Source organism: Callithrix jacchus, chromosome 13 (assembly GCF_049354715.1).
Source record: "Callithrix jacchus isolate 240 chromosome 13, calJac240_pri, whole genome shotgun sequence".
NCBI classification, from domain to species: domain Eukaryota; kingdom Metazoa; phylum Chordata; class Mammalia; order Primates; family Cebidae; genus Callithrix; species Callithrix jacchus.
The window spans coordinates 13,807,797-13,835,521 of NC_133514.1; the positions used below are offsets into that span (position 1 = coordinate 13,807,797).

The 27,725-nt window shown below is 51.6% G+C and overlaps 1 protein-coding gene across 4 annotated transcripts in view; it reads left to right on the forward strand.

Moving 5' to 3' along the window:
• The window catches only part of SCARA5 (scavenger receptor class A member 5), a 120,281-nt gene that overhangs the window by 86,479 nt on the left and 6,077 nt on the right, over positions 1-27,725 (forward strand). For all 4 annotated transcript variants that reach the window (XM_002756806.5, XM_035269909.3, XM_054243713.2 and 1 more), the window contains one exon: positions 21,216-21,413. In XM_002756806.5, coding sequence (XP_002756852.1) covers positions 21,216-21,413 — 198 coding nt within the window. The remainder of the gene's footprint in view (positions 1-21,215; positions 21,414-27,725) is intronic.

Below are 27,725 nucleotides of genomic sequence, written 5' to 3' on the forward strand. Positions count from 1 at the left end.
ACGCCCACCTCGCCTGAAACACTACAGTCCAGGGGGCTGTCTGTGAGCCTCACAGTACTTCTGGCTTTCTCTAGAGTCCCTTTCCAGGGCTCGTCTGTGTATGTCTGACTGGATGGGGCCGTCTGGCACACCTGATCCGATCCTTTGGTCTAAAGGGCTGGGTCCTGAATGTCATCTTTGGGGGGCTGTTTTTCCCTGCTCTGTTTGTTGACTGGTTTCTATCAAGGCTGCCAAGGTAGCTGAGAAGGATCGTGGCACTTCGTTCTGAGAAATAAACAATGCCTGATGGGGGTGGGCAGGAAGGGAGGAACTGTGTGGAAGGATGGCCTTTGAGATCAGAAACACTGCCCGCACGCCAGTGGGGCTCTTGTCAGGAATTCCCTGGTGGCTGTTCTTTCAGCAGACTTGAGGGAACAGTGAGGAGGTCCAGCCAGCAGGGCGTCTCTGTGCTGCAGAGGACGTGTGGTCTCTATTCTCCTTGCCCCTGTGGGCCGGGCTGGTGGGCTCTGCACTAGGACTGGGTCCTGAGGCTGGAGCATGGTGCAGGGAGGTAGAAGCCAGAGCCACAGGGGTGCGGGGGTCCCTGGGGATGGGTGCATCACCTCCTGCCGTGTAGTCAAGAGGCTCCAGAGCCACCCATCCACTTGGCTCTGGAGCCTCTTGACTGCACGGCAGGAGGTGATGTCAGCTCTGGACGGCCGCCCCGAGGGACTGAGGCTTTCTTTCCTGCTCTGAAGAGGCTACACCCTCCCTGCAGCCCAGAACTCAGACAGAACCCAGAGCCTATGCTTGCACAAAGCACTAAGCTTTTCTTTCCTGCTCCCTGGCAAGACCCCCACCCCCAGTGGTCTCCATGGGCAGTGAAACTGGGAGGTGAAGGGGCTGAGCAGAGGCAGCTCCATGGGCAGAAAGCTCTATACAACACGAGGTGGACCCTGGGAGAACCAGAGGAATCGCAGAACAAAGAAACTGGCAGGCCAGCCTCCATCTTCCCAGTTTTAGAGGCCCAGAGAGGAGGATGGACTTGTCATGTCCTTAGGCCAGGCTGAGGCTGAATGAGACCCCTGGCCCCTGACTTCCTGACCCTGGGACTTGGCCCCTGGTCTTGGGCCGTAGGGCCAGGTGCCTTAAAACCCTAAGCAGTCTTCTCTTTCACTGGTAGCTCCAGATGTAGATTGAAGGACCTTGGGCTGAAGGGGAACAGTCATCGCGAGTCTGCCTGTCCTGGTGTGGGGTGTCTTCCCACGGCCTCCACCCACCGGCTTGCTCTGACCACACCAACACCAAGCCGTATTCAGCCCCCCGCTTATGTGTCCAGGGAATTCCAGTCCCAGAGGCGTTAACCACATCCCTGAGACGGGGGCTTTGCCGGGAGAGCTGAGGCTCAGCTTTCAGAAAAGTGCGGAAATTCTGACTGACGTGGTACCCGTGTCTGAGGGTTTCTTGGTCACTCCCTGTGCCCTGGGCAGCTCCACCAGAGGATCTGCGGGCTGGGAAAAAGAGTTTGCAGCACCCGAGAGCCACCCTCCTCCACAAGCTGGCGTTGTGCAGGAAGAGCTGCCAACCAGGGTGGCCTTTGGTAACCCCGAGGCCTTTAAACCCAGACACCTCCCAAGCCAGTGCCATCAGCAGCAAAGACCTGAGCTTTCAGCAGATGGGGGTGTGACTGCGTGATGGGACTGGTGAGAAAACACGACAGTCACCCCTCACTCGGGAAGGGGAAGCTGGCGGTTTTCCCTGGGGGAGGGAATTCCACAGAAGGCTTCTCAGGACCCATCTGAGTCCACGTCAAAATATTTTTCAGGACAAAAATTTTGCCATTGTTTACCCATGTTTTGATCTGAAGTCATAGGATTTTAGGATTGGATGGGTTTCAGACCCATTCCTCTCTCTCGGCCAACCCCACCCCACCAGTTTTTGGAACACAAACCAGCAGCAGAGAGATGGGTGGTATCCCCAAAATCGCCCCACCTACGTCATGGCAAAACTGGGTATAGAGTCCAGATCTCCCGGTTTCTGCTTGATGAGAGATAAAGGTTTTTCCCGGCAAGGGCGGTATCAGTCACTCCGTGACATGTTTGGCTTTTGGAAGTTTGACCAGGAAAAAAAAAGACAAAATGCTGCATACACAGATCTCAAGAGAAATACGTTTGTTTTACCCTTGTAGATGGTCCATTTGCAGGAAAAATAAATAGTATTTTTGCAACGAAGGGGTGGGTGAAGAATTCAAGAATTCAGTTTTGGTTAAGTCCCACAGCATGAATTTAAAGCAGGATATAAGTTTGGATTGTTTAAAACAAACCTTTGTCCATTTGGTTTCACATGGAAAAAAAACCTGTAGATGCCACACGGGTGAGTTCCAAGCCAGTGTTTGCTGATGGTTTTCATGCGTGGCTCAGAGCACTTGAAAAATGTTAAACGCTTTGTACGTGTTTTCAGCATTTAGGGAAGTAAGTTTGGGGACGAGGGGTGCTGTGGGCACCCCAGCATGCAGTGTCAGCTCAAAATAAATGATCAGGAAGCATGTTTCTAAACAGGTTTCCCTGCAGCTGCTGAGATGTTTCTGTCTCTGTTTTACAATCAAGGAGGCAGAATCCTTTGGAGTCTCTAGACTCCCTTCCCCGATTCCTGTGCCTACAGTTTGCTGTACCAGGTACCCCAGCCTGATCTCAGGCATGAAGAGGCAGAGCCACTGCACCTTTTTTTTTGGAGACAGAATCTGGCTCTGTCACCTAGGCTGGAGTGCAGTGGTGTAATCTCGGCTCACTGCATCCTCCACCTCCCAGGTTTAAGTGATTCCCCTGCCTCAGCCTCGAGAGGAGCTGGGATTACAGATGCATGAGCCTCCACCCTGTCTAATTTTTGTATTTTTAGTAGAGATGGGGTTTCTCCACATTGGCCAGGCTGGTCTCAAACTCCTGACCTCAGGTGATCTGCCTGCCTCAGCCTCCCAAAGTGCTGGCATTGCAGGCATGAGCCACCACGCCTGGTTGACCCAAGTCTTAAAGAGTAAGTTGGTATCCACCAGGTGGGTGTGGAAGTTGAAGGCATCCCAGGTAAAGAGAACCATTTGTGTGAAACAGCATGCTGTTGTCTGATCCTCCCAAACGAATAGCACCGCATGGCAAGGGTTTGGGATCTAAGAGACAAATATTAAGGCTGGAAAGGAATGTGGGGATTACGAAGGGCCTTGCAGTGGTCAGGAGTTTACGCTTGAGCCTCTGGGCTTGGGGAAGCCATCCACGGGGTGGTAACGGCAGAGCCTCGGCTGTCCCTGGAGGCCCTGTGCACATGACCAGTGGCTGGTGCGTGGTAGACAGACCTTCCCGGGAAAGGCCACGTTCCAAATCCAAGTTCTTCTTCTGCTCCTGCTCCTTCTCTTATCTGCACTTCCACTTCCGGCAAGTCCTGTTTTTCAGAAACGTTTCCTAGGAACATGCGACCCCAACTCTCTGCGGTTCTGTAGGCGCAGTGCTGGTTGTAGAGCAGGGAAAAGGAAGACTCACTTCCTCTGCTCATTCCCAGGCCTCTGATCCCGACTGTGCAGGTGTTTCGCACACGGACCAATCCCCCAGTCCCAGCTGAGTGTCCCACCATTCAATTCCATGCTGACATAATCTACCTGGAGTTAGTGAAGACCCCGAAGGGTAAGGGCTCAGTCCCACAGGCTGCCCCCGACTTGAGATGCAGTCTCAAATCCAAGCTTCCAGAACTTGTGACCAACTTGCTATAAGTCAGAGAATCCCTTTAGAGCCCCAATTCTTGGGTTTGATTATTTGCTAGAACCCAATATACAAAACTCAGGAAAAGTTAGGTTCATCAGCTTATTACAAAGGACACAACTCAGGAACAGAGAGACAGGAGAGATGCAGAGGGCAAGGTATGGGGGCGGGGCACAGAGCCTCCCTGCCCTCCCTGGGCACACCGCTCTCCCTGGGCACACCGCTCTCCAGGCACCAGCATAGAGCCTTCCAACCCTCTCTGGGCACACCACCCTCCAGGCACCAGCATAGAGCCTCCCTGCCCTTCCTGGGCACACCACCCTCCAGGCACCAGCATAGAGCCTCCCTGCCCTTCCTGGGCACACCACCCTCCAGGCACCAGCATAGAGCCTCCCTGCCCTTCCTGGGCACACCACCCTCCAGGCACCAGCATAGAGCCTTCCCACCCTCTCTGGGCACACCACCCTCCAGGCACCAGCATAGAGCCTTCCCGTTCTCTCTGGGCACACTGCCCTCCAGGTACCTTGATGTGTTCAGCACTTACCCAGAAGTTCTCTAAACCTGTCCTTTTGAGTTTTTATGGGGTTTCATTACCTAAGCATGGCTGATGAAATCATTGGCCATTGGTACTTGAATTCAATCTTCAGCCCCTCTCCTCTTCTAAGTGGGGCCGAATGGTCCAACCTTCTAATCATGTGGTTCATTTCCCTGACAACCAGTACCCCCATCCTTTGGGCCTGCCCAAACTCAGGTATGGTTGGAAGGGGCTTATTACGAATTTAAAAAAAAAAAAAAAAAGATGCTCCAGAGCTATTTCAGGAGTAGGGACAAAAAAAAAAAAAAAAAAAACAGATTCTCACAAGAGATACCCCTGTTACTCTTATTGTTTAAGAAGTTACAAGAATTCTAGGAGCTCTGGCTGGGAGCTGGAGATGAAGACTACCAGCATCACAGTAGCAAATCTTAAATCTAAGTCCTGCTCTGACCCCACTGGCTATGTGGCCTGAGGCTAGTCTCTCAGCCTCTCTGGCCACAATGCCCTCTTTTTCCCCCTGTTTTGTAAAGAGGATGGAATCTGGCCTTCCAGGCATTTTGGTTTGCCAAGATCCCATCTTAAGCCTTCCAAAAACAAATCCAGTGACTCTTCCTGAAAGCTCCCAGTGATCCCTTCCATGGGAGTGTCCACATGTGCAGCAAACAGTTTGATTCTGACTAATCTATGCTGTATGTGGTTTGATGGCTTCACACAGATTTAAGAGGAACTGGAAAAATTAAAGGCCTGTCCCCTTTAAGAAGTCAGGTGGTCAAATAAGGATACGCAGGCCAGGCATGGTGGCTCATGCCTGTAATCCCAGCACTTTGGGAGGCCAAGGCAAGTGGATCACCTGAGGTCAGGAGTTCGAGACCAGCCTGGCCAACACGGCAAAATCCCATCTCTACTAAAAATACAAAAATCAGTTGGGCTTAGTGGCAGGTGCCTATAATCCCAGCTACTTGGGAGGCTGAGGCAGAAGAATTGCTTGAACCCAGGAGGTAGAGGTTGCAGTGAGCCGAGGTTGCACCATTGTACTCCATCCTAGGAGACAGAGCAAGACTCCATCTCAAAATAAATTAAAAAAATAAGGATGTGCAGAGGTGCCTGCGAGTCAGGCACAGATGAGCTTGCTGTATTATATTCACCTCTTTAAAAGGTATTTTCAGCATCCCTGGCCAGAAGGAGAGAGACAAGTGCTGGGCCCGTGCCCTGGCAGGGAAAAAAATGCTTAGGCAGGGAGAAATGGAACTCCCCCTTGGGAATCCTAAAAGGCCATTAACAGGGCCCCTGATATTTGTATTCTGGATATATGCTAACCGAAGCCCGGAATCAGGGCCAAAGCCCGGGAAGAACTGCTAGTTGGAAAAAAATAAACAAGGCAGTGTGGAGTTGATGTTCAGAGTTAGCAGCCAGGTGTGTGGGGGGACTTGGGAGGCTTGGCTGCTGTGATGCGTTATCTAGAAGGGGCACTGCACGCATCAGTTGAGGTGGCCAGTCTGTGCCTGCTGCCTCATCCCTGTTCTTTGTATGTGCGTTGCCTGCTCTGTTTCCACTTCTCTGCTGACACAGGCAGCCGAGCCCGTGGTGCCACCCTTCCTTTCCCGCCGGGACTGGCATCCCCAATTCCCTGGCAGATATCCAGTGGTTTAGGGGATTTGCCCTGCAAGGAAACTGTCTTAGTAATGCCAACCTCAGATGAAGGTGAACACGGAATCATTTACAAAACCCAGCGAAAGAAATGACGCTGGGGTCTTTGATGTGGGTTTTGAACAAAGAAAAGTTTTATGTTGAGACGCACATGAAAACCAAGAGTGGTTGCACTGTTTATTTAGAATGCATTTCAAACAAACTTGGGAATTGTGCTTACTCTCGGTGACCCCAGCTCCTGTTATGCAGGGAGTGAGTGCAGCTGCAGGCTCTGTGGATTGAGTCTGGGAGGTCCGGGGAGCCTTTGATGTCACTGATCCACTCTCACTGCCACTGTGTGAACTTCACAGTACAGCCCTAGGTACCCTCTGTCCTTTTACATGGAAGCCATCCTTGGAGGGTACTTGGGGCCAGCTGTCTGGTGGACTTACTTCCCCTGGGGCTGGGTTTCAGCCTCTTTTCTTTAGGGAGCCATTTGCCAAATTCAGATGGAAGAAAGAGACAGGTAAAGCCATAGTAGACCTCCCTGGGAGGTCCTGGGGCCACGGTGGCAGGAGGGGTACATGGCTGGCTTTCACGCTAACTCAGAGGCTTGGAAAGTCACTTGCCACAATGCGTGGGTTCCCCGCCATGGTCCTCAGGGATCGTATGGAGTTCAACACTATTGAGAGACGACCACCTGGGTCTCTGAGCTCCTGCATGTTTCGGAAGAACTCTCAGGTATATTGTCATCCCACCTAACTGAGGATGGAACCAGGCTGGGAGGTTACCTTCCTCGCCCAAGTTCCTAGTGTTAGAGAGGGGTAAACTTGGTTCTCAAGGCAGTCCCGACCTTTGAGGATTTACAGTGCAGGGGTGGAGAAGCATCCCAGAAAGGGGATTCAGACCTGTAACCTAGAGGAAGAAGAGAACTGGGATGGGAACATGGGCCAGGAGGGGATGGAGGGGGCAAAGGCAGAGGGGGTAGCAGAGCCCTCCAGGAAGGGCCACTAACCCTGGGCACATGAAGCTGAGCCTTCAAGAAGGGTGCCTTATGGATGTCGGCAGGAGGGCTGCAGGCCTGATGAAACAAACACACAGCATCGCTGTTTTCTCCAGGCTCTCCAGCATTTCTCTCTGGTCCTAAAGGCCTGTGGACTCTGACCTCTCCCTGCCCCCTGAGAGGTTCAGGAGCTTAGGAAAGAATAGGACTCAGTCGCCCACCCAGGCCATTGAAATCCAGCTCTAAGCAGAGCTTCTGGGCCTAAATGGCCTCCTCCCGCTGTGACGGGGTGAGCTCCCGGCTCAGGCCTGGGCAGGAAGAGCTCTTCATTTATTATTTGATCATGTTTTTTATTTAGCACCAGGTAGCCGGGAATAGCAAAATCAGAGCAAACTCAGGAAGCAGCTGAGGAGGCAAAGAGGGGAGGCCACAGTTTTTAAAAGTCCAGTATGAGCCTCAGGGCAGTGACAATGCTGGAGATATTTCTGTTGCTCCTTCTACCCAGCAAAGTCCCGGGCCCCCCATGCGACCCCAAGCGGAGACACAGCACTTTGGAAATCCAGGTGTGGTCCTGGTGTGGCTGCTTTATCATGTGACCTGGAGAGAGTCTCCCCTTTCTCCCCTGTAAAATGGGACTAACACCACCCCGCTTAGGGCAGGGCAGCAAAGACCCCACGAGACTCGCTAATAAAAGTGCTTTGAAGAGTCATAACTGGAAGCATTAAGAGCAGATTCCCATTAGGAAATAACATTTTATAAAGCACACCCACAGGCCAGACCACGTTTTGAAAGCAATGCCCTCCAGGAGAGCCTGATCAGAAATTCCTTTTTTTTGCTTTCGGGATGGCCCCTTCCTTCCCATGTGGATCACATTTCCCATGAGCAGTGTCGCCTCAGCAGAGCCCCTGTGCCGCAGAGTTCTTTCTTTACAAGAGAAGGAAAGTTCAACTTCCTTAATGGGCAGATGGTCCGAATTATCCCCAGGGCTCTACTCTGCAGCTGCAGAAAATCAGAGCCTATTTTCCCAGCCCTGTGTGTTTACTTCTGTTCTCCACGACCTCCTTTCCTTCCCCTTGTTGTGCTCTGGCCGGGAGAGTGGAAGGCAGGGACAACAAACATATAGGAGCTGCAGTCTTTCAGGCTGACAGTGGGCCTTCCCTCTTCTTTTCTGTAGAGGCAAAGTTCCCTACGCACAGCCAAGCAGGTTCTGGGATATTTAGTGACCAGCTCCATTCTTAGAGCCCCTCCAATGCTGAGTCCATTCATCCATCCCTTCCCCCACTCATTCCTTCTCCCACTCATTTCTTCCCCAAGTCAGTCCTTCCCCCAGTCATTCCTTCCCCCACTCATTCCTTCTCCCACTCATTTCTTCCCCCAGTCATTCCTTCCCCCAGTCATTCCTTTCCCGAGTCATTCCTTCTCCCACTCATTTCTTCCCCCAGTCATCCCTTCCCCCACTCATTCCTTCCCCCAGTCATTCCTTCCCCTACTCATTTCTTCCCCCAGTCATTCCTTCCCCCAGTCATTCCTTCCCCCAGTCATTCCTTCCCCCAGTCATCCCTTCCCCCAGTCATTCCTTCCCCGAGTCATCCCTTCCCCCACTCATTCCTTCCCCCAGTCATCCCTTCCCCCACTCATTCCTTCCCCCAGTCATTCCTTCCCCCAGTCATCCCTTCCCCCACTCATTCCTTCCCCCACTCATTCCTTCCCCAGTCATTCCTTCCCCCACTCATTTCTTCCCCCAGTCATTCCTTCCCCCACTCATTCCTTCCCCCACTCATTCCTTCCCCCACTCATTCCTTCCCCCACTCATTCCTTCCCCCAGTCATCCCTTCCCCCACTCATTCCTTCCCCCAGTCATTCCTTCCCCCAGTCATTCCTGCCCCCACTCATTTCTTCCCCCAGTCATTCCTTCCCCCAGTCATTCCTTCCCCGAGTCATTCCTTCTCCCACTCATTCCTTCCCCCAGTCATTCCTTCCCTCAGTCATCCCTTCCCCCACTCATTCCTTCTCCCACTCATTTCTTCCCCCAGTCATTCCTTCCCCTAGTCATTCCTTCCCCGAGTCATTCCTTCTCCCACTCATTCCTTCCCCCAGTCATTCCTTCCCCCAGTCATTCCTTCCCCGAGTCATTCCTTCTCCCACTCATTCCTTCTCCCACTCATTTCTTCCCCAGTCATTCCTTCCCCGACTCATTCATCCCCCCAGTCATTCCCCCACTCATTTCTTCCCCCACTTATTCATTCATTCCACACCCCATGTTGAGCACTGGAATGTGCCATGCTCTCTGTTTGCTGCAGGAATGCAATTTGGAACCACAAAGATGCAGAATGTCAGCTGCCTTCTCACAACTTCCTGCAGGGAGTGCAGAGAGACATGAAAGAGGGAATCACAGTGTAGGATTTCTCATTAGTGGGAAGCACATACTGGGGCCACAATCACGGAAGCCTTCCCAGAGGAGGTGACATTTCTATGCCTTACTTGCAAGACCTATCAATGGGGGAGTTGTGTAGCCAGGGCTTGATCCCAGATCCACGCTCTCTCATGGTGCTTCTCAGCCTTGGCTGTGCACTGAGATCACCTACGAATGGTTCAAAACTGGCCCCCACACTGATGGGTTTCAGAGTTTCCCAGGTGCTTCCTAGATACAGTCAAGACTGGAGCTACCGCTGTAAGTCTATGATTCATTCCCTTAAGCCTGAGAATAGAGGATCTGGCAGACCCCAGAGGGCTGTTGTGAGACGGATGAAAAGCACTTTATGTTTGGAGAGGGTGGTTATTAAATATTTGTCTTAAGTATTCAGCCTGAGTGTCACCTCTGTGGATTGAAAATAACAAGTCTTTCTTCTCTTCTCTGTGACTTGGCCATGTGGCAGCTGTGTGACGCTGAGCAGATTTTTACTTGGCTTTTCTGGGCCCATTTTCTCTTTTGTTAAATGAGCCGTAATAACTAACCCATGGAGCGGCTGCGAAGAAGAAATGAGCAAATGCAGCCCTGAGCACTTTGCACAGTGCCCAGCATGTGCACGACAGGACCTCAGCAGACAGACGTTCGTTCTCTTTTCTTTTTATGCTTGACTTGAACTCTGTCCTGGGTACTGCCCAGAACTTGGCTGTGTTGTCTCTGGGTTTGGGGATGGCTCTGAGCCAGGTGTGGACAAGCTCCATTGGCGGTAGGTAGCTCTGAGGTTACCGGAGCCCTGGAAGCCAGTTCTGAGAGACGGCAGCCATTGGCCACTACGCAGTCCTCCTAAACCTGCTGGAGGGAGTCATGAAACACTTGCTCAGTTGCACTGAAAGAAGTGAAAGGCTATTCCTCATCTCACACCCCAATGATAGCCATGAAGCCCCAGGCACATTGTGTAAAATAAGGTAGGGAGTTGTAGGATGCAAAACCCTGGGGACGTCCAGAGATGCCAGGGCCGAGTTCGTGAAACCAGATGCTGGCTTGAAAGTCCTGGAATGCATTCCCCCAGAGATGCTGTTAGGTTCCTTTCCATTCCCAGAGGCAGGAGGAGCAGCTGTCCGTTGTGCTAAGAGAGGAGAGGCTCTCTGTGTTTGAAGTAGAGGGGAGGGGTTCAAGGCCAAAGTCTAAGACCCCTTCCAGCTCCAGGGCTCAGGGCCATCTGGGGTAAGACCCAGCCTGCTTTGCCTGGGACCCTGCTTGTCTGACATACATATTTACAAAGCAAAGAGGGCAAAGAAATGTTTGTTTTTGAGAGGAGAATCCCCACATCGGAGATTTCTAAGGTCTGCGAGCCCTAGCATCGCATTCCTGGGCCGTTCCAGAGCTGCCTTGCTTAACCAATAACATCCAGTTTGCATCAATATGTGGAAATTTGCTGACAGCAGGAGCCAGTCTTCTGCCTCGGGATCACCCTGGTCTCCGCCTGCCTCCCCTAATATGCTAAGGAGCCAGGAATCGAGCCCTGGGGAGAACAGAGGAAGTCAGGAGGAGACTCATTCAATTCAGGGGATGAGCCTTTTTGTTCCTGCTTCCCACGGGTGCACAGAGACTTTCAAGGACACATCCCTCCTCTGTTACTGGCCCTCCAAGCCATCCCAAACATGGGGACCCTTGGAGCTGACCTACACGCTGCTGGAAGGACTGCCAGCTGGCTAGGGTGGGAGCTCACAGTGATGGGACCTCACGCTAAGTGCCGAGTTCTCGACATGTCCTGTTGCTCCCAGCTGCCACTGTGATACCCATTTTAGGAAGAGCTGAGGTGTGGAGAGGTTGCTTCTGGCCCATGGTGGAGCCAAATTCTGACCCTGCTGGTAAGTTCATATTGCTCTTTTTTCTGAGACAGAGTCTCGCTCTGTCACCAGTCTGGAGTGCAGTGGTGCGATCTCGGCTCATTGCAACCTCCAACTCCTGTGTTCAAGTGGTTCTCCTGCCTCAGATTCCCGAGTAGCTGGGATTATAGGTGCCCGCCACCGTGCCCAGCTAATCTTTGTATTTTCACCATGTTGGCCAGGATGATCTCGACCTCCTGACCTGGTGGTCCACCTGCCTCGGCCTCCCAAAGTGCTGGATTACAGGTGTGAGCCACCGCACCTGGCCCAGGCTTCTCTTTGCACCGTCTTGAGTTGTCTCCCCATAGGAATCACCATGGCAGCATTTGACGCCATGCAAATTCCTACTTTCCCAGGACCCACGGAGGCAAGTAGCTGGTCAGTTCTCAGATGGGTGCATGGGATTCGTAGGTGCCCTCTTCAGGCTTTTCCAGTCCCAAGGATCAGATACTGGTTCAGGTCATTTCAAGTAACGAGGATGAGTGGGGAGACTTGGGAGGACCGGGATCCATAGTGCCGCAGGTGGCACTATGGATGCCGCAGTCTAACCACAACTGACATCAGCTTGTAACCCTCACAGACGGAGAGCAGTGCCATGTGGTCCTAGGAGTGCCAGCCCGCTCCACCCTGGGCCCTGCTGGTTTAACCTGAAACCATCTTCTCTTGGTATATGGTATGTTACTGAAAGTGGCCACAATGGGAAGAGCAGTGGTCTCAAAACAGAAGGATCTGGCACCCAGTAATGGCTGGTGACTTCTCTCTGAACCTCAGTTTCCTCATTTTTAACTGAGGATTTTGGCCGATGGAGCCCCTGAGTTCTCTGCCAGCTTTGACATTCTGTGACCTTTCTCATCTATTTTAAACTGTTGGGTCATTTGAGTGAGTCCGGGACAAAGACAACACTTACTTGTCCTTGCATTGTCGTACTGGGCGCAATCCTGGAATGTGGTAGTAATTCTGTACCTGCAGCTGGATGGGTAGATAAATACGCCATTGAAAAAATAAATACAGACATTGACAACATATGCATAAAGTATTAAAACAGATGACGCATTTTTGGTGCTGCAAATCTGTGCACAAGAAGAATCACCCTGGACTTCAATGAATGTGATCACTTTCCTCAAAAGCTAAGGCTGGTTTATCCTTCCTTTGCCTGCAATCGCTGACATGTTCATCTTCAAATACAAACTCAGCAATAGCTGTGCTTCGAAAGGGCAACCCTGCCCTCTTGGTTCTCCCATAAGACTCAGGAGAAACCAAGGTGTTTCTATGAATTTTTGTTAGAGGCATTGCAGTTCCAGAGGTAAAGTGATCGTTTTCCAGGTAACTGCTTTATCAAAAGGCATCTTACAACAGTCGTGATGCAAATTGGTAGACCGTGCTCAGAGATCTTCTGAAGAAAGGATTCTGGGAAAGAAAGGAGGGTGTGGATGGAGAACTGGCCCAAGGGTTAAGTCTCAAGTTCAGGCCCCAGCTCTTCTGCTAGCTGTGAGATGACTTGAGCAAGGCAGGCAAGTCACCTCTTTGGGCCTCTGCTCCCACATGTGCTGTGCAAAGAGTGTGGACTACGTCATCTACGAGTCTCTACCAGCTGGCAAATGCTCTGCTTCACCATCATTTTTGATGATTGGAAAAGCCCAAAGTCTGTGTCACAATTGCCTACAAGTCACCCCAGGCACTAAGTAATGGGACATCTTTTGCCAACAACTAAGTTAATGGAGGTCGTTCCTGGTGATATCCTGAGAAGATGCTAAGTTTCCTTGTCCAGAGCCATGCCTTGATCTTCTCCATGCCCTGGCCTCATCTGTGTCTCGGCTGTACCCTCTTTACTGGGGAACAAGCTCAAGCTCTGAGACATCTGGGGCCTGCAGCAGGAGGGTGGCTGAGGACCATGGGCTTGGTCCCAGGTGTGGCCTGGGTGAAGGGCAGGCTCAATACAACGGGTCAAGGAATGGGGAGGCAGGTGCTATGGTCTGGGGCTGCAGCAAGGCAGAGAGCTCCCAGAAGAGGTTGGAACTGACACTCCAGAAAACTTGGGGGGTGAAAAAATAAGCCCCTTGATCTGGGAGACAGCAAGGAGGCTGCCTAGCCAGGACCCAGTCTCCCACCTATGTTCCCTCAAGCCGCTTTTCTCTTACCCAGTGAGACCAGGCAGTGAGGCTCTGGTCTGGGCTTTGAGGTGACAGCACTTTTCTCTTTCTGCTGCTCTGTATCAAAGGGTGTTGATGGGGCTTGTTACCAAACCAAAGTGGGATCTTCTTGCCTGGCATGGTAAAGCCAGACATCCACACTGAAATTTTCCAGTGGGAAGAAGGATGGTGTTTATTTGCAGAACACCAAGCAAAGAGAATGTGGTAGCTCGTGCTTAAGACTCAACCTCCTGGATGGCTTACAAGCAAGGCTATTTACAGGCAGGGGTAAATTTCAGGAGAGCAGAAATTACATGCAAATTTGTCAATTGTCACATGGATGTTATGCATTGGTTTGGCCTAAAAAGGTGGGAAATCTGGACACAAGGGCTTTGAGGCCATATGTGGCTTCGAAGACTTTCTGATTTGCAACTGGTTAAGGAAGGAAAAATGTGTAACAAGTTGGGTTCAGCAGAAAGGAGTGTTAAGGTCTAGCCTATGGACGTGACTTCCTCCAGGTCCTAGGGCTAGCTATGTGCCTGGAATTCCCCTTTATTTTACAGCAGTGGAGAATACAGAATAAAGAACACAGTCATTAGCTGGGCATGGTGGCAGGTCCCCTGTAGTCCCAGCTACTTGGGAGGCCAAGGTGGGAGGATGGCTCAAGCCTGGGGGGCAGAGGTTGTAGTGAGCTGAGATCATGCTACTGCACTTTGCCTGGGTGACAGAGCCAGACCTTGTCTCAAAAAAAAAAAAGAAAAAAAAAAGTCAGTCAGTCAGTCAGCATTCAGGCCTCAGTTTCCCCTCATTTGAGGTATACATGCTGGAAAATCCACTCAGTTCTGGGTTTCTGAAAAACACCTCAGGGACATATGTTAAGATGTTCTCTAGTTTCTACAGAGAGCAAAACATCTGATGACTCTAACTTCCTTGACTGTTGTTTCAAGCTACTATTTCTTTCTTATGAACTTGCTCATTTGCCTCTCGGGGCTAGCTAGGTGCCTAGAATTTCCCTCGAAGAAACTCAAGATTTTTTTTTATTTTCATGTTTGGGGGCCTGGCAGGCCCCTAAAAGGGGTCCCTGCTCGATCTCAGGCTCCCAGTCCCCAGTTCTGTGGCAGCAGGGAAAAGAGGCATAGAGACATCATCTGGGTGTCTCTGGAGGGTGGGGGTGGGCATTTCAAGGAAAAGCTGTGCCCAAGACTTGTGGGATGGGGATTGCAACAAGCTCTCAACAACAGCCTCCCCTCGTCCTCCCTGTGTTTAGTGAGGAACAGCTCTTGGTGTCTCCCTTAAGCTTGGATTTTCCAGCCAAGTGATGCCACGTGCTAGTGCCATTCCTGTACAGAGCTGGTGGGCACCAGCCTTGCAGTCAGTACCCTCCTCTCAGCTTGCAAACCGTGAAGGCATGGACAGGTAGACCCCAGTCTGCAGGTTAGGCATCTAGAACAAGAGGGAGAGTGTGATAGTCTCTGCACCTAAAGCCTTCACCTGAAGGGCGCAAGTCAGATATCCACACAGGAGCGGTACGGGCAGGTTGCTGATCCTCATTTGCTCAGGAAGGATTTTCCAGGGCTCAATGAGGTGCAATGCCAAGGAGGAGGTGAAGGGGCCTCACAGTCAATGAAGGGCAGTTATTAGGGGACGTGGCTGCAACCTCAAAAGCCTGGGGTCCCATTGCTCATTGCCAGCTCTCTTGCCTTTGCCCTCTAATGGAGCATCTGTTCTTGCTTTGGAGCCTAGGAGTGTCTGAGTTTTACACAGTCAAGAATCCCTGTCTTGCATTTCCCTCCACTGCCATGTGCAAAGAGGCATCTCCCTGACAACAGTAGCCTCGTTCCTCCTGCAGGGACCCTCTTGAGGGGCACCTGAGGAAAAAGCTCCCTGGACTGACAGGAAGAGTCTTGGGGAAGTCACAGACCAGGCTGAGGCTGTCTCTCAGTCATCGTGTCTGATTAAGCGGGGGCTGATGCATTGTGGGGTAAGAGCATTTCCCAGTGGTGATTGGCTGCTTGGTGGGAAAGCTTTGACCTGGGGCAGAAATTGCTGGGAAAAGGCAGAATTTAAACCCTCTGCCCACAGAAACCCAAACCTCTGAAGTCATGACGTCTTTCTCAGCTAGAAGCTAGTTGCTGTTGGAGGGTTTTAGTGATTCCCCAAGTGTGTTGCTGGAGGTGGCCTCATTGCTCAGCTCTGGGAAGGGTTCCTGCCTGCCTGCCAGCCTCCCCTATACCTCTTCAGGGGCAAAGAAGGCCAGAGACACACAAGTTCCTGAATTTAGATTCCAAGTTCCTGAATTGGGGAAGCCTAAGCAAGTCAAAGCCTGTGGTTTCCCAGGGAGGTGGTAACAGAGCTGAGATGTTGTTGGGTGGGGAGGAAATGATGCAAAATCCACAGCTTAGAGCCACGCTCTGTGAAGTGGAGCTAGAATAAAACGCGCCATCTGATTTGGGTGAGTCCAGGGGAGAAGGTGTGGTTTTCAGATTCGTGTTGACCCTGCTGGGTCATGCAGCATTGACCCTGAGGGCAGGCAGTCCTCCACCATGCCGGGAAGCCCTGAGTCTAGGGGATCTGAGGACAGGTGGTGAGGAGCAGGCTTCCATGCCTGATGAACCGACACTAGGGTCTGGGTGGAGTGGAACCTTGTCCAGCCTTGCCCGGGTGCTCTGTAGTTCTTTTTGCCCCTTGCAGGCACTTTTTGGTTCCTGAGATCAATGTGGTCCCTACTGGGGAGACCATGAGGAGCCCTGCAGGCCATGACTTTGCTTGGTACGTAGTAAGCATGGGCCATGAGCCACAGACATCCTTGAAATTGATGCCATGAGTCCCATAATTGTGTGTATCATATGTTTTCAATTTTTTGAATGTGTCTTATTTCCAAATGTCCTTCTGTCACGTCTATGTACATTGAAACCTCTTGGGAACTTCAGTATTTCAGCATCCAAATGACATTTTCCAGACTTCCTCATGCACCCACCATGATCATTTGACAGCCACGTCCCCATTCTCCCATTTGAGATATACAGTCATTGTAATAACCTGAGCTCCGGTCCAGAATCCAGAGACACCTCACAAAGAGAAGGCAGCAAGTGTGTGATTCAAAGGGTTGTGCTGTAATCAAAAGGATGCTGGAGATTTGGATGCCCTGATGGTGGATTCTCCATTCAGGCTGCCACTAAAGCCCTGGACGCTGGAAAGCTGTGCCCTCCAGAGAGCACCTGCCCACCATATTAATGAGTTCCTCCATTCATGCACAGGCTGGGCATCTCAGTGCACCAGGCCCTGTACCAGGTCACGGGATCCTCAGAAGGCTCACAGTGTCCTGAGAGTAAATAGCAACAGCAGTTATGATACAAAACTATAAGCATGTACCTAGAAGGGGCCCTGTCAGGTGTGGGGACCAGGGAAGAAGAGGCATCTCAGCTGAGATCTAAAAGACAAGGAAAGCTTAGGCCAGAGTATAGAAAGGGGTTTTCCGAGATGGGGGAGTCCACGTCCTTCCTCAGCTCATTCAGGTCTCCACGTAAGGCCTTCCTTCTCTACCCATCCAAGTTGGCACCTCCTCTCTCTCCTCACTCCCCACCCTCTTCCTTGTTCACTTCTCTGAGATAGTACCTGCCCTCTCATTCCCTCCTTTGTCCACCTGTCCAAGATGGCACTTGCCCTCTCATTTCCTTCCTCCTCCACTCATCCAAGATGGTGCCTGCCATCTCATTTCCTTCCTCCTCCCCTCATCCAAGATGGCACCTGCCCTCTCATTTCCTCCCTCCTCCCCTTATCCAAGATATCGCTTGCCCTCTCATTTCCTTCCTCCTCCCCTCATCCAAGATGGCACCTGCTCTCTCATTTCCTTCCTCCTCCACTCATCCAAGATGGTGCCTGCCCTCTTATTTCCCCCTCCTCCCCTCATCCAAGATGGTGCCCACCCTCTCATTTCCTTCCTCCTCCGCTCATCCAAGATGGTGCCTGCCCTCACTCTCATTTCCTCCCTCCTCCACTCAGCCAAGGTGGTGCCTGCTTCACTCTCATTTCCTCCTTCCTCTACTCAGCCAAGGTGGTGCCTGCCTCACTCTCCACTCCCTTCCTGTGCTTCTGTTCTCATCTATGCTCTTATCACCACTTGGCCATGGTTATGGTTCCGTTTTTGTTTACTAGCTGTATTGCTAGACTCTGCCTAGAATGTCAGCTCCCTGAGGGCAGGGACTCTGTTCATGAGCATATCCACAGCTGTCTAATAGACTCTCAGTCACTTACTTGGCTAAAGAAGTGGGTGCACAAGGTGGGTTCAGGTTGGCCAGAGCAGAGAAGCTAAGTCAGAGAGTCTCTGACCATCCACCCCATTGCCTAGTCACACCCAGCCTCTTCCTGTTGTTTTGACCCCACTCCATGACCTCTGCCTGTCCTGCTTGGGGACTCATAGCATCCTTCTGCCACTTCTTGCTGACCCCACACTGTGGCTTCTGTTGTAGGCCTCCTGGTGCAACCAGAAGGGAGGCAGGTCTGTGAGAAACCAGGGCCCCATGGCCTCAGCCAACCCAGGGCCAAGCCCCTGCGCAGCAGCTGGGTCCTCCTTGGTGCTGCTGGCTGCAGATGAGCCTGTCCTTACCGCTCCTGGGGAGCTTCTTGGTGTCAGACCCAGCCTCTGAATTCCAGCTCCTCACCATGTTTTTCTTCTCCGGGATCTCTCTGTTCTCTTGCACAGCTTCATACTGTTTGGGGACAGCCTGCATGAGTTTGTGTTTGCAGTCTGCATGGGGAGAGTGGTCACCCGGCCGGGGATGAAGGACCTGCAGCAAACACTCCAGTATCAAGAGGAGGCATGCCTGGTGCTCTCACTGTGGTCTTCCAGCATCCTTCCTGGGGTGGGGGTCGCTTCCTGGTGGCTTCTGTGGTTCCTCTGCAGAATTTTCTGGGGTTTTTTTGGCCCAGGCACGTGGCCGGTTCTGAGTTCTCTCCCTTCTCTTGGGGCACAGATGTCAATTCTGCCATCTCCTTCAGGACCTGTGACGGTCTTTGCCACATCAGAGTCATGAACAGGAGGCTCCTTCCAGCCCAGCTCCTTTACTTGGCCAAATAAAAGGAAAAGGCAAAGCACATGTCCAGGAGTGCCACGTTTATTGGTGGCAGGGCTTCAGTAGGTTTGCTATTTTCTATGGCGGTTCACGTGGGGATTTTCCTGCATTGTGTCACCCACTTGTCACTGGGTTCCAGTACAATGTCCACCCCCACCCCACATGACCCCAGTGGTTTCTGGCTTTAAAAAAAAGATGACTTTGGTTTCTTCTCTGGCCTTAGATTACTGAGGGTTGGAGCTAGAAGGAAGCTTGCTGATGGATTATCTAATCCAAATGGCAGTCCACAGTCCACAGACTGGTAATCTCTGAATCATTTGGGACACTTGGAAAAATACAGATCCCCCACTCTTGCCACCCAGATTCTGTTTCAATAGATCTAGGCTGGCCCCAGAATCTGGTGTTCCTGATGATTTTGATAAGACCCACTGACCACTCCAGTGTCTTATCAAGTGAGGACACTCAGGTCCCAGCAGGGGAAATCGTCCCCAAGAGTAGTGGGGTGGACAGGATGGTGAAAAGGATGTGGGAAGACACATCAGGAGACCCAAGCCGTGATCCCAGCTCTGGCACTGACCGTGCGTATCGCCCTGAGACTGACTCCCCAGCCAAACCCTGGCTTCGCGATGTTCTGAAGGCTTCTTTCAGTTGCCCCGGTGTTCTTTGAGTCCCCAACATTTCCACTTGGAGAACCAGTGCATTGTAATGCTCAGGAATGACTCTCTGCTCCATTCTGCAAACATTTACTTTCATAGTCTGCAGCCAGGCTGTGTGCTAAGCATTGAGTTTAGAGATCAACATGACGGGCTCAGCCCTGAGAGAAGGGGAGCAAACCCACGTTACCCTTTGCGCTTTGTTGCATTGTGTTTGCATGACAGTCGCAATGCAGATGTTCCCAGACTGCAGTTGGGGAAATGCTCTTAGAGAGACTGTGAGACTACCTTCAGGTCATTCCGGCAAAAAGGGCCTACTATGTGCCAGGTGCTATTCTGAGCTCTTCACGTCTATTGCCACATTTCATTGATTCTGTGACACACATTTATACATCTGTGGCATCAGGAAGCATCCAGCACTTGACATAATGTGCCACCTACCCGACAGAGTTTTTTTCTTCTTAGTGGCACATAAAACAGTGAGGTGCCTGCTACAACAGGTGACACCTCAGATTTGATGAACCACTGTGTCTCACAGTTGCAGATAGTAAGTGGCAGAACCAGAATTCACCACCGGCTCTCTCTGGCTTAAAGCACTTTCACACTCACAGCTTAGTGGGAAAATGAACATGAATGACTGATTCAGGGCTGAGACACTTCCCAGGACACAGCAAAGCTACCTGCCACAAGGCCTTGACCATCCTTGGCTTCCTGTTTCTCTTACACCCTCCCCTCTTGCAGGCGAGGCTGCTGGTCACTGGGTCTTGAACAGTGGAGAGAAATCCAGTAATCACACCCCTTGATGTTTACCCAAATGAGCCGAAATTGACATCCACGTGAAAACCTGCATGTGGATATTTACAGCAGCTCTATTCATCAAGGCAAAAACTTTGAAGCAACCCAGTTGTTTTTCAGTAGGTGAATGGATGAATAAACTATGATGCACACAGACAACGGAGCATCAGTCAGTCCTAAAAGAAAAGAGCTATCAAGCCATGAAAAGGCATGAAGGAACCTTACATGCGAAGGTTCACTTACTTATTACTAAGTGAAAGACGCCAATCTGAAAAGGCTCCGTACTGTATGATTCCAACTTTGACATTCTGGAAAAGGCAAAACTTTGGAGATAGTAGAAAGATCAGTGGTTGCTCAACCATGGCTCACTGCAGCCTTAACCTCCCAGGCTTAAATAATCCTCCCACCTCAGCCTCCCAAGTAACTAGGACCGCAGACATGGGCCACTATGCCTGGCTGACTTATTATTATTGTTTTGCAGAGACAGGGTTTCCCCATGCTGCCCAGGCTGGTGTTGAAATCCTAGCCTCAAGTGATCCTCCTACCTTGGCCTCCCAAAGTTCTGGGATTACAAGCATAAGCCACCACACCCGGCCCCTCTTTTGCCCACTTTCAGATCCAATGGGGTTATTTGTTTTTTGCTTGTTGAATTAAGTTCCTTATGAGTTCTGGATACTAGACCTTTGTGGGATGCATAGTTTGCACATATTAATATTTTCTCCCGTTATGTAGGTTGTCTGTTTCCTTTGTTGATTTTTTTTCCCGTACAGAAGCTCTTCAGTTTAATTAGGTCTCTCTCGTCTACTTGTCAATTTTGGTTTTTGTTGCAATTGCTTTTGAGGACTTAGTCATAAATTCTTTCCCAAGACCAATGTTCAGAATAATGTTTCCCTGGGTTTCTTCTGGGATTCTTACAGTTTGAGGTCTTAAATTTTAATCTTTAATCCATCTTGAGTTGTATAATTTTGTGTAAGGTGAAAGGTAGGGGTCCGGTTTCATTCTTCTGCATATGACTAGCCAACTATCCCTGCACCATTTACTGAATAGGGAGTTGTTTCCCCGATGCTTACTTTTTCGACTTTGTCGAAGATCAAATGTCTGTAGGTGTGTGGCTTTATTTCTGGGGTCTCTATTTTGTTCCATTGATTTCTGTGTCTGTTTTTGTACCAGCACCGTGCTGTTAAAAAGCCTATGTTTTTAAAGGTGGAGAGAAGGCTGGCAAAGGGCAGGAGAGGCACAGAGTGATTTGGGGGCTGAAGTCTTGGTATAACTGGCCCCAGCCCTCTCTTCCTCCTACCCAGGGGAGGGAGGAGTCAGAAAAGGCCCCTGGGGCCAGGTCCTGGTGTGTGCAGAGCCGGGTAGTGACAGTTGGCTGCTCCCACAGGTGCCGTGGAGGCCCCGATGCTGATCCGCCTGGTGAACGGCTCAGGCCCTCATGAGGGCCGCGTGGAGGTGTACCACGACCGGCGCTGGGGCACCGTGTGTGATGATGGCTGGGACAAGAAGGACGGAGATGTCGTGTGCCGTATGCTGGGCTTCCGCGGGGTGGAGGAGGTGTACCGCACAGCTCGATTCGGTCAAGGTAAGGCCTCTGACGGCAAAGGACGCGGGGAGAGGGCCTGCGCATACCAGGACTGGGCACCCCTCCAAAGCCCAAGTCCCTTCCACGGCAGTTCTGTGTGGTGACCCCAGCCTCTCCCGGAACGCTTCCTGCAATGAGAACTCACTGCCCCGCCCCAGGCAACTGTCTCCGGTGGCCATCAGACAGTTCTGAGGATGAGAACGTTCTTCCTTTCCCTGATCTACGTTCTGTATCCTGGCGGTTTCTCCTATCAGTCCTCCGCAGTCTGGTGTTCCAGGCTCGGCTGCCGTCCCTCTCCCCGCGGCTAGCTCTTCACACCTTCCTGACTTGCTCTCATTGTCTCTACCATGTTTCCATCATTACTTGACACTCGTGTGACACTCACTATGTGCCAGGCTGTGTTCTCAACCCGTAACAAATATTCGCCCGTTTCATCTTGACGGCACTGTGCGGTATGCAGGTATCATCGCTGATTTTCTTTTTCCTTCCTTTTTTTTGGTGGGGGGACAGGATCTTGCTCTGTCATCTAGTTTGGAGTGCAATAGTGCAATCACGGCTCACTGCAGCCTTGTTCACCCAGGCTCAATGATCCTCCCACCTCAGCCTCCTGAGTAGCTGGGACTACTAACCATGCCCAGCTAAATTTTCTTGTTATTTTTAATAGAGATGAAGTCTCACTCTGTTGCCCAGACTGGTCTCGAACTCCTGGGCTCAAGCAGTCCACCCACCTTGGCTTCCCAAAGTGCTGGGATTACAGACATGAACCACCATGCGCAGCCGTCCCTGTTTTTCAAATGAGGAAATGAAGGTTCAGAGAAGTTGAGTAACCTGCCCAAGGTCACACAGCTAGCAAATGCCAGACCCGGAGTTTAGACTCAAGCAGGCGTCTTAGGAGTCTGTATTTGAACCACTCTGCTGGGCTGTCTCTCCCTCTCTGAGCCTCTTCTTCTCTAGGCGAACATCCCCAGATATTCACCTTGTCCTCATATGACAAGGTCTGGAAAGCCTTTATCATTCTGGCTGCTTTCCTATTGACACACAGAAGCACATCGACCTTCCCACGGATGGCACAGGAGCCTCTGTGGAAGGGGCACAGACACTTCCTAGGTAGATGGCTGATTCGAACACTGTGTTTGTTTCCTGATGGATCAGAGACTCTTGTGTCGACTCACAGCTAAAACACTGGTCCCACGTGCACAAACCCAGCACTCCCCACACCCATTCAGTAGTGAGCTGTCCCTTGGCAGCATGTCCTGGCCTGTCGCTTCTGCGCTCCGGGTCTTGGTGTCCTGTCTGCAACTAAAGAGCCTGCAGCTCCTGTAATGGGTCTCCCAGCCTGGGCCCCCTGGGATTTAAGATGCTGCTGCTCACCTGTGGAGAAGTTCAGGTGGGTGTGGGGAGAGATTGGAGCTGATCCTCTCACACCCAGTCACCAGGCCTGCTGGTGACCTATGGACGGCAGCCCGCTGACTACACAGTTCCGATGTTATGAAGAGCAGGGTGTACCTGCTGAATTGCCTGAGGCTCTTGCTGTCCAACCTGCTGTGCTCAATGGCTACAGGGACCCATGGCATAGGGTGAAGGGAGAGAGTGGCATGTCCCTTCCAGATGGGGACCTCAGAACCAGGTCACATCCAGACCTGAGGTGGAAGCCTCCACTCCTCCCAGCCCCCTTGTTCCTCATCCCCATGTGGGGCTGCTGCAGCTCTTGCTCCGAATCTCATCCCATAGATCTCATTGGTAATTGACTGAATGTGACTGTTAAAACACATGCTCTGAATGAAGAGACCCCCAAACAGGCTTTCTGTGAGCAACATGGCTCTTGATTCACCCGGGTGCAGGCAGGCTGAGTCCAAAGAGTCCGTGGAGGGCGGTGGGATAGGAGTTGGTGGTCTAGGTTTGGGGTAGGCAGCGGAAAGTCGCAGAAGTTACAGTTTAGGGTGGTTTTTGCAAGCTGGGAGGGGCTCTAGGGTCTGGAGTCACAAGGTTGACCAGGGTCGATTACAAAGTCCAATGGCCTTATCAGCTGAGGCAGGAATAAGGAACAGTAGAGAATGTCTCAAGTTAATTTGGCACCACAGGGGTTGATCACCCTTCCCTGTTTCATGGTCTTCCAGTTACTTCAGCTTTTCTAATTCCAGGAGGCCATCCAGAGGTGTACGTGGGGGTCACGGGTTGCCATGGCGTCCATGGCGTCATCAGTCAGCCTAAAAGGCCTTACAGTGACCCTTGGTGAAATCTGCCAAGCAGCTGGCTGGGAGTGCAGTTTTAAGGGGCAGAGTTTGAAGGGCAAGTTCGAAGGGGTCCAGCACCATGAAGGGCAGCCCCCCAGGAAAGAATACTGTTCTCCCACAGGCTTGGGGCAGGATCCCAGCCGGTTTCGGCTAAGGAAAACCACTGCTATTGTTGGTGAGAATAGGAACCGTCCCGCAATTCCCACTTCAAGCTCCAAAGGAGGCTTCTTCCTAAAAGTGGCAGTAAAATCTTTTCAGAAAAACGGTTATTAATTCTTTTGCTTTCTCTATGAGAAGCAATTTGGTTCAATATAAATTCTTTTCAAGAAGCCAGAATAGCTAGTTTGAAGGTCACAGGTCATGTTAACCTGACTGTCAGTTGGCGAAAAGGCAGCAGGTGGCCTGCGAGTGCCAGGCCAGCGATCCTGTAGACTTTGTGGCTTCTTTCGTTCCCCTGATCTCTATTCCTCTTCACACATGGCGGGGAGCTCTAAGCTTGCCGCTTGATTCTTTAAACTGGTTGATGGGAAGCTGGACTTGCTTTCACTAATGCCCCATTTTTTACACTGTTATTTCCCTATCATGGTGCCTTGACAGGTCTCAGGTGCTATTGAAGACCGTGGCTGGTTGCAGGCCAGGAGTCACTAGAGGTGTACAGAGGGTTGGCTGGGTGCCGTGGCTCACACCTGTAATCCCAGCACTTTGGGAGGCCAAGGCAGGCGGATCACGAGGTTAAGAGATCGAGACCATCCTGGCCAACATGGTGAAATCCCTTCTCTACTAAAAATACAAAACAATTTAACTGGGCATGGTGGCTCGTGCCTGTTCTCCCAGCTATTTGGGAGGCTGAGGCAGGAGAACTGCTTGAAACCAGGAGGCAGAGATTGCAGTGAGCTGAGGTCATGTACTCCAGCCTGGTGACAGAGCGAGACTTCGTCTCCAAAAAAAGAAAAAGAAAAGGGGGGGAAAAAAAAAACAGAGGGCCATAGGGCCTTGGGCAGGGGCGGGCTGGCATAACTGAGGGTTTCTGCCAGACCAGGCTGCACCCATGGTCTCCTCCTCCTCTCTACGAGCAGTTTCCAGCTGCCTGCCATGGGCCAGGCCAGCTGCAGGGTTGGGGGACAGAGCTGACAAGCCCAGCCCTGGCCACAGCATGGGTACTGGAGAGGTGGATTCTAAACCACCTGCCGAGGGCTCTAATGCTGTTGTAGCCATGGGGCCGAGAGGAGGGAAGGCCACCACTCCTGGTGACAGGCAGAGCCACCTGCCAGCATCCTACCCACTGGTGCCCCTACCCCACTGTTAAGCCTGAAGGAGCCTCCCAGGTCCCTTTCGCTGCCTCCTGGCCTTCTCACGCCCCTCCTTCCTGACAGTTTCCTTTCCCAGCACCCCAACTCCCCGCCTCCATTGTCCTTGTGTTCTGCACACTCTCTCTGGAGGCCACCTCCACACCTGAAGCTTCAGTCACCCCCCAGCTCTTCCCTCTGTCACAGTGCTCAGTGCTGCTCCAGACCCGAGTGTCCGGTGACCTTCCTGACAGCTGCACTCGGGCGCTCCATGGGCTCCTCCAACAGCACTGTCATGATTGCACACGTCTCCTTCCCACAAATCCTGTGCCTCCCTTGTCGCCATCACCAGCACCATCCTACCCATCAGACTCCATCCCAGCCAGAACCCTGGGCCACCCCTTGGCTTCACCACTCCCTCTCCCACATCAGGTTGGCCCCTGAGTCCTACGGATCCCACCAGTGTTCCCTCCTCTGCTGTTTCTCGAGCCTATTTCTGCCTTGTCATTCTCACTCTCCTCCCCTTAGGAGATTAGCAGGTAAAGCAGTGGTTAGTGCTCCGGCCCTAGAGTCAAACCACCCATGTCAGAACCCCGGATCTGCTGCTTGTAGCTGGAGCCTTGAGCAGATTCCCTAACCTCGCTAAGCTTCAGTTCTTCAACTGTTCAAGAATGACCGTAAATGCTAAAGGAGATGCTGCGTGTCAAGCAGTTAGCATGTACAGGCGCTGCTGTGCACACTTGTCCATAGGCTTGGGGTGGAGCGGGGACAGAGAGGCTCTAATTCTCCAGGAGCCACTCCTTACAGCCACCACCCCTGCAGGCTAGCTCCTGTGGCCTGCCTAGCTTCTCATGGCTGCTGGGATCTCCTCTGTCTCTCTCTCTCTCTCTCTCTCTCTCTCTCTCTCTCTCTCTCTCTCTCTCTCTCTCTCTCTGTTTAAGAGATGGGGCCTCCCTCTGTCACCCATGGAGTCCACGCTCTGGAATACAGTGGTGCAGTCGTAGCTTGCTGCAGCCTTGACCGCCCAGGCTCAAGCAATCCTCTTGCCTCAACCTCCCGAGTAGCTGGGACTACAGGCGCGTGCCAAGCTAATTATTTCATTTTATTATTTTGGAGAAATGGAGTCTCACTATATTGCCCAGGCTGGTCTCAGACTGTTAGGATCTCTCTAAAAGGAGATCCCTCACTCCCTCACTCCCTGCCTGGGTCCTCAGAGGATCTTTATCACTCTCAGAATCAAGCTGGGTTTCCTTAGCTCAGCACCCAAGGATCTTCTTTGTCCACCTCCTGCCCACCCCACACCTCTCCACACTGCACCTGCTGATGGTTATTGGGGCACAGATGGTGCGTATCGTGTCCTGCCTCTCCTGTGCTGCGCCTCCTGCTGGAAGGCCTTTTCCTCCCTCTTCAGCTAGGGAACTCCTACTCAGGTTTTAAAAGCAGCTCAATGATCGTGCCCTGAAGGAGGCTTTTCGGGCTCCTTCCATGCTACCCTGCCCCCAAGATGGAAGTGACCCTCCTCTGTGCTCCCGTCACCTTTGTCTCAATCACACCACTTCTTATATTCACCTGAGCCCTGAGATACATGCAAACATCTTGAGGACTTCACCTTTATACTTGCAAAACCCAAACTACCTGGGGCATATAGGAGTGGGATAAATGTGGAAAGGAAGAAAGGAAGGAGAGAGGGAAGAAGGGAAGGAAGGAAGGAGAGAGGGAAGGAAGGAGAGAGGGAAGGAGGGAAAGGAAGGAAGGGAAGGAAGGAAGGAAGAAGGGAAGGAAGAAAGGCAGGGAGGGAGGAAGGAATGGAGGGAGGGCGGGTAAAAAGAATGGAAGGAAGGAATTCCAGTGCCTGCTAAACCTGAATCCTCCCTGTCTCCAAGCCCTGACCATTCTCCCAGAGGTCTGGCACCATAAAAATTTTCCTGGACAGGGCATACTAATCAGATTTTCTGTTTGCATGGAGGCAACCAAGGAAAGACCCAAATGGGAGAGGCTTGAAGATGTTCTAAATTTTAAATTGGTCCAGGAGGTGTTGGAGTGATACAGGTGGAGAGATGGAGGGGTGATGACTGGAGAGAGGCCTGGGAGGCCATGGGAGGGGGTGTGACCTAGCACAGCTGGGAGCATCTCCCAGGGAGACAGACAGAGGGAAAAGGAGGTAAGGATGGGGGCACATTGGCAGATTTGTAGGTGGAGACAGGCAGACAGAATTAGGAGTGTTCACTTCTAATTATAGCATTATGACCTCCTTTCATCCTTTTATCTAAGGTAAGATTCAAATACTGAGAGACAGCTTCAGCGCAAGGGTCAGCCAACATTTTCCATAAAGTGCTGGAGAGCAAATATTTCAAGCTTTGTGGGCCAGGTGGTCTCTGTCACAGCTACTCAGTGCTGCGCTTGGAGCAGGAAAACACCCGTAGCCACTATGCAATCAAATGGGTGGGACTGTATTCCAGTACAACTGGATTTGTAACCACAGCCATTGGCCAGACATGGTTCCCGGTCTGCCATCCCCTTGCTGAGTGTTAAGTGCTGTGAACTGTGGTTGTATGAGGAGGTGAGATGTTGATCACTCCCTGCAGCAATCTGTCTTGCAGACTTTGACTCAGTGACAGATGAATGAAATACACTGTCACACACAGAGTACAGTGGATCCAGTGGGCTAGGGGCGGTCATCAGCTGCTTTTGCAGGGTGATTGCAGCTAACTGACTATAACTCCTTGTTCTGCTTGACACTTACTCGGTATAGATTTAATAACAGAGGTTCTAAGTCAACAAGCTTGTGGATA